Consider the following 7,137-nt stretch of genomic DNA (forward strand, 5'->3'; position numbering starts at 1 on the left):
TTAAGATGTTATCATAAAAGCATCCATCACAAATAAATTATCATTGATGATAAAATGAGAATCTAACAAGGGAAGTACACTGAAGTAGTATAACTGTATAAGTAGTAAATTAAAGAAGTACTGAAATGGAGCTTTTTATTAGCTCCTTTTGTTTTAAGTTATCTTGTGTGTATTACTGTACACTAAAGATATTTTTTACAGACATAAAAATTGAGAAATATTAAGGGCTTATTTTTTTTTTGAATTTATCTTATATTTAAATCAATATGAATTATTTTTATTTTTTTCTATTAGAATTAGGAAAAAAGTGTATTGTCATCTTTTTTCTTCTTTTTTCTAGTACACAAAATGAATGAAAAAATAGACATTGCAATGAAATGAGAGGCTGCTGAAGGCGGCGGTTTCAACTAAACAAAAAGACAAGCTAAACCAAAAAGAAGAATAACAAAAGAAAACAAAAAAAGGGTAACAACTAACAACAACTGAACAACATATAAGTTTCATCTATCTAACTTTTCTCGCTTGTAGGATATATAAACCATTAATTAAAGCTACCTATCCTTCCGATAAAATTAAAAACAAAAAAGAAGAAAGTAGAAAGATGGTGGACCAAAACAGACCTAGGATACAGTCACCAAAAAACAACACAGTCACACAAAAAAAACAAAAAACACCTAGGATAGGACTTAGCTAGTAATCAGGAATGTTTAGTTAAAAAAAAACAATAATACCAAAAAAATAATTATCTTATATAATATTCATTAATTATTATAATAATTAACAAATATTAAATAAAATAAATTTTAACTAATTTATTTTAGTTATTAAATATTTTCAAAAAAAATAATAAAAATATCTATAACTTATATTATTTAGTATTTATTAATTTTAATAATAATTAATCTAAAATAATAACTAAATAAAATTCTAATTGTTTTTTTTGTGAACTTAACATTTCGAATTTATAATCGGTGAAAATTCAGGTGCAATCAATTTCACGTAAAATTAATAACTAAAAGTCGTTAGATGAAAATTTAGTCAAATCAATCAAATTATTTAACGACTCTTAATTATCACACTGTCATCTGAGTTTCCACCCTTATAATTATGTTAAAATCTAAGAGAGAGAGAGAGTCGTCATCCCTCATCAACAGAACCGTATAACACTTGAGACATGGCAGCCATCATCATATCATCCCAGCAAATATTATTATCTTCTGACGATGATAATATAGGAACCACATGATGCCTTGACGAAACATCCAAAACGGGGTGGGTTGAAGTAGTTGAGGGAAGAACTTGCCGATCCTCTTCCATTATCATCATCGGAGGTAGCGGCGGTGCTGTTGAGGGGAAAAGCGAAGAAGAAGATGGTGAAAGAAAGGGATTGGTTGGTGGATTAGGGAAGGAGTTGTCAAAGCTGAGGAATATGGAGGAGGAGGAGGAAGTAGGATGATCTAATTCCTCCATGATGAGTACGTGGTTATTAGTAGTGTCTGTGTTGGTGCAGGTGTGGCGACCATGATAGGTGGCCCTGTACAACGGAGGCTTCTCTTGAATTCTCTGAACATACTTGGTTGCTTTGCATCCCTGTTCGTACTTGTGAGTGCATCGGAAGTAGTTCCTTGTGTATTTCTCATTCTGGATTGCCTTCTGTCCGTACTTCCTCCATTGATGCCCATCCTCCTCTCTTTCATTCTCCGTCTCCTTCTTCCATGTCTCTATGTTTCTTCTACAAGCACCACCACCAACAACAAATAATAATATAAATAAATAAAAAAGTGCTACGTGATCAGCAACTTTTGTAATTTATAGCCATAATAACTACGAAATTTGTGTGAGATTTCATAATCCAATACAATAGTTCACTTTTTTTTTATTGGTTATACACCGGCTAAAATTTAATAAAGTTGTTGGTATCTAGACTTTTTCATATAAATAACTACAACTAGGGTTTATTTTCAAGGCTACTTCTAGGTTAATGAATCTATAGATAAAGTAACATATTTTTATTCTCAGAACCTATTCATAACAATTATTTAGTAATAACAAGGAATAACAGACGAAGTTTAAGCATTTCTATGATTCTATCCCTATTTTATCCTATATTCTCTCTATCTAAATATATAGGCTCATGACACTATTAATTCAGATGCGAGAAATTAAATAAAATATATATAAATAAAAAATACAACGTCCTAACATTTCTCTTTATAAATAGATGTAAAGGTAAAATCAAGAGATCGAGCAGTGGAAAAATAATATAAATAATAATAAGTAATGATTAATGAATGATGATTACTTTCTCCGATAAGAGCCTCTTGTGTCCGCCGGCGGCGGGGTCTTGCAAATGTGGTTGTCATATGTAAGCAAGCAAGGGTGGATCTGCAGGTGCAGCATTTGCATGATGAGAAGATCACTATTATGGGAAGAAGGGGAAGAAGCAGAAGATTGGTGAAGATGAATTGGATTTGGATGTATGGGATATTTATTCAAGAGAGAGAGGGTGTTGGCGAAGGAGGTGAGGACGTTACTGAGAAGCCGTTGATGATCAGCTGAGTCATCATCTTCTTTATTGGTGACGATACGTTGTCTTAGCTGATTGGCAAAGTCACGCCCTCTCACAAGCTCCTCCTCGATTATTGCCTTGATACCATCCTCCCTGCTAACAATATCATCATCCTCCATAATCATTTTCATGTCGCAGTTCTAATCTGTGGAGATTAGACAGATCTGGCTATAGTACTTGTTAAAGGAACCCTCGCCTTCTTCCTTTCCCTACTCCTTGACATTTATATTCACTCATGTGAGTGAGACAAAACACAATTAATTAATTAATTAATTAATTAATTAAAGAAATTAAAAGCACTACGAACAGTGAGCAACTTGCTATTTCTATATAATAATGGGAATGTGAGGAAGATCCATAGAACCTTAACTAAAATTCAGCACGTCAACTACGGATTCACGAGCCGCGTCGTCATCCAACGGCTAGAGATCTGCCATGTGTACTGCTTGGCAGTTGGCACCACCTGAGGTCATCCAGGTGACGTCATTTCCAATTCGTGGGCCCTTTCGGGCGCTTGTATATTTGATCCTTGCATTGCATTGTTCTCGAAATCTCGAATCTCTAATCTCTCTAACTCTCTCTCACATGGTGTTTTGTTTTTGTTAAAAAATGCTATTTATTTTTTAGAATTTGGTTTTTTATTCGTAAAGATTCATTATTATTTAATTAATTTAATTTAAATATTCACTTTTATCATATTGATTATTTTTTTGGTTGTAGACAATATTCTCCAATCCGACAAGTCAAGGACTAATCCGAGTTGCTGCATGCACAAGACGGGATTCGAACCCCGATACTTATTTAAGCAGACGAGTGAGTTGACCACTCGACCAACCCAAATTGATTACCATATTGATTATTTAAAAAATAACAAAATTACTTAATTTTTTATTTTCTTTCTCTTCAATACACCATCATCACACCACACATACAGATCTCTCTTGAACTTTTTCTCTTTCAACACATCCAAAACAATAATAATATTCGCTAATTATTTCATCAACACATCTAAAATTTATATCTATATGATTTGTTTACAATTCCAAATTTATAAGATTATACATCTAAAATTATAAAACTACACAACCAAAATTATAAAATTGCACACCAAATAATTGATAGGCTGCAAAAATCACCATAAAAACGAACAAATCCTCAACACTTACAAGAACAATAATATTCTCATATCTAATTTTTGAAAAATTAAAAATGACACAGCAGAAACACAAACACATTCAATATTAACATGAATAATATGAGCACATAAAAAATGAGATCATTACACATCCAAATAACATTAATATTTCAAATTCAAAATCAACAGAGTAGTAAAAATTAGGGTTTAGCACATCCAAATTATATTTATGTTACGAAAACCCCCAATCATACATAGTTGTGCAAGCAGAAGTAGCTTAGACGGAGAAGGATCGCGACAATGGAGGAGACCCAGGACGGAGGAGGCGCGCATGGATAGAGGAGGTGTGTGGGGAGCTGTGAGTCGCCGATGGAGCTGCGCGTTGCCGATGGAGAAGTTCTTTGATAAATGATGCAATGTTTTATAGCAAGAGTGTGTGAAATATTGCAACAGAGAAGAAGAGAGTGAAGAATTAAAGAAGCTTAGATGTATTGAATGACAAAGCTCAACTACACTGTTAGTGCTACTTTCTTACATAGACATATAGATAGGTGCCACATTAGTTGGCTTCTAACTAACTACCAATTACTAATAGAAAAGATTCTACTCCTAACTATTAGTAGCTCTCTTGTTTTTAGAATCAGCAAGTTGTTAGTTCAAGTTGGTTAGATGGTTCTCTTATAAATCAGGTAACACTCTTTCTCAAGTTAGGGGTGAAAATATTCTTTAGACCTAACTTGTCAATTAGAACAGAAAAGACTCCTGGATTAAGAGGTTTGGTCAATAAGTCTGCAACTTGCTCACGAGTAGAAATTGGCAAAAAATGAATGATTTTCTCGAGCAGCATGTCTTTTACAATGTGACAATCAACTTTAATATACTTGGTTCATTCATGAATAACTGAATTAGAGGCTATATGAATTGCTACCTAGCTATCGCAGTAGATGCTAACTGATTGCTTTAGTTCCAACCTTAAGTTTAACAAGATCTTCTTGATCCATATGGCTTCTCTAGTAGCTGATGCAAGTGCCCGATACTTAGCTTCTACGAAAGAGACAACTACAGTTGTTTGTTTTTTACTCTTTCAGGACACAATGGAGCTTCCAACATATAAAAAATAGGCAATGGTGGATCTTCTAGTGTCTGGGCAAGCTATCTAATCTGAATCTGAAAATCCTGTGACTGTGATGTCTGCGCTTGTAGGAAAAAATAGACCATTGGCTGGGGGTCCTTTGATGCATTTGAGAATCGTGAGTGCTGACTTGAAGTGCACATCAATTGGTGCTTCAAAAAACTGACTCAATTTGTCAATAGCAAAACTAATTTCGGATCGAGTATTAGCTAAGTAGAGCAATCTGCCAATGAGCTTTCTATACTCAGTGTTGGAGGGCAGTGGTTTCCCCCATCTTTTGTCAATTTCGAAGAGTAATCGATTGGTGTGAAAGCTGGTTTGCCGTCCTCAAATTGATGGTATCTCAAAATGTCTAGTACATACTTTTTTTGGTACAGGGCTAGCCCTTCTTTGCTTCGGGTAACTTCTATACCTAGAAAGTATTTTAAGTCACCAATGTCTTTTATTCTGAATTTTTTATCCAACAATGACTTGATGAAGTTAATTTCGGTCATGTCATCTCCAGCTATCACAACATCATTAATATAAATGAGTAATGTAATATTCTGAATTTTTAAAAATTAAATAATAAATTATTTATAATTTATTATATTTATAAAAGGTGGTATTTTCAGAGATTTTTATATTAATTTGGTAATTTTTTATTTATGATTTAAAATTTTAGTAATTAAAAAATAATGAGAATTTTATATGTTTCAATTTGAATATTTAGGTTTTGAACCTTATTTTAAAAATAAAGGAGAATTAATTTGATTATTTCCAATTTTTATTGAATTGGTATTTATTTAAAAATAATTTACAAATTAACAATTAAATGATATTTTAAAAATAATTATTTTATATTTAATTTAATTTTAAAATTATTACTCTACCCTTTTATTTTTATTAAAATTCTTACCAAACCCTACAATCCCTAAAAGAAAACTCTAATTTTACCTAACCCTAACTCACTCGTACCCTCCCCTCACCCTCACACACACAAGCCGCTACCCTTCTCCCTTACCCCTCACACCCACGTAGCAAAAACAAAGAAAAAGAAAAGAGAAGGAGGGAGGATCAAAGAACGGAGAGGAAAGAAGAACTGAGGAAGAAGAAGAGATAGAGGGAAAGAAGAGGATGGCGCCAACATGGCTGGGTGCCACCATCGCCGTTGTGTGTTTTGTGTGTGTGTGTGTGTGTGTGTGTGTGTGTGTGTGTGTGTGTGAGAGAGAGAGAGAGAGAGAGAGAGAGAGAGAGAGAGAGAGAGAGAGAGAGAGAGAGAGAGAGAGAGAGAGAGAGAGAGAGAGAGAGAGAGAGAGAGAGAGAGAGAGAGAGAGAGAGAGAGAGAGAGAGAGCGATCCGCCGCTGTTGGAAAGTGTCGTCGAGGAGCTTGCGCGAGAGAGAAGGAGACGCGGAGGGAGGAGCTACCGCCGGCATCTTCGTGCGTCGCCGTCGCCGTTCGTGCAAGTTGCCGCCGCCGTCGCTGCCCACTCGCTACCGTGCCTCCATTGTCATCGTCGGGCTGTTTCTCAGTCACTGCCAGAGTTACATCGCCACCGTTGCATTGGTTTTAGACAAAGTCGCTGCCGCCGCCGTCAAGTCAGTCATTCTGGCCACTGGAACTGCTGGGAACTTGATGCCACTTCTTTTGGCTCTGTTTCCATTGCTGTGGCCGTCGAAACCACTGTCGGAGCTATCGCAGTTCTGTTCAGTCGTTCCTCCTTAATTACGATAAGCGATTTCGTTTCGAAACCCTTCAAATTAGTATTCTGTTATAATCTACTAGAGATTCTGAGGGGTTGGTAACGTAAGGTCGAGTTTTGATTCATGCATGCTAGGTTTAATGGTTGTTGCATGTGACATTAAGCTGCTGCGTCGCTGCCAGAGCTCTCTGCCGCTGTTCTACTTGCCGAAAGTCACCACCGGAGCTATCACTGCTCCGTTCTCTCGCTTATTCATAAGTACAGTAAGTTGTTCTTTGTTCCAAACCTCTATAGTCACTGTTCTGTTATATATTACTAAGGTTCTCGCGATGCTAATATCTCAGAGTTGAGTTACTATTGTTGTATGGTGCTTTCGTGGCTGTTGGTACTGTGGGAAATAGTTGGAATGGATGCCATGGAATTGCGGGCCGAGAAAAAGGATTTTTAGATGCGTTTGATTTTGGGGCTTTCGACTATTCGAGGTAGGTTTTTTCTTAAAACCGTTTCATTATAAAGAATTGTTACAAGTCAATATTAATATAAAAAATATATTATTATGATTACGTGAGTCTTATGGATTGAATTGAGTTGTTTTGGATGAATGTAATTGTTTGTTTGA

The 7,137-nt window shown here is 35.3% G+C and overlaps 1 protein-coding gene across 1 annotated transcript; it reads right to left on the reverse strand.

Moving 5' to 3' along the window:
• Positions 1-844: 844 nt before the first annotated feature.
• LOC112735687 (WRKY DNA-binding transcription factor 70-like) lies at positions 845-2,867 on the reverse strand. The gene is made up of 2 exons (XM_025785214.3): positions 2,303-2,867; positions 845-1,732 (listed from the first exon to the last, which is right to left on the reverse strand). The coding sequence occupies exons 1-2, from the start codon at positions 2,698-2,700 to the stop codon at positions 1,138-1,140; spliced, it is 993 nt and encodes a 330-aa protein (XP_025640999.1). The 5' UTR covers positions 2,701-2,867; the 3' UTR covers positions 845-1,137.
• Positions 2,868-7,137: the final 4,270 nt, after the last annotated feature.

Source organism: Arachis hypogaea, chromosome 2, assembly GCF_003086295.3.
Source record: "Arachis hypogaea cultivar Tifrunner chromosome 2, arahy.Tifrunner.gnm2.J5K5, whole genome shotgun sequence".
Taxonomy (NCBI): domain Eukaryota; kingdom Viridiplantae; phylum Streptophyta; class Magnoliopsida; order Fabales; family Fabaceae; genus Arachis; species Arachis hypogaea.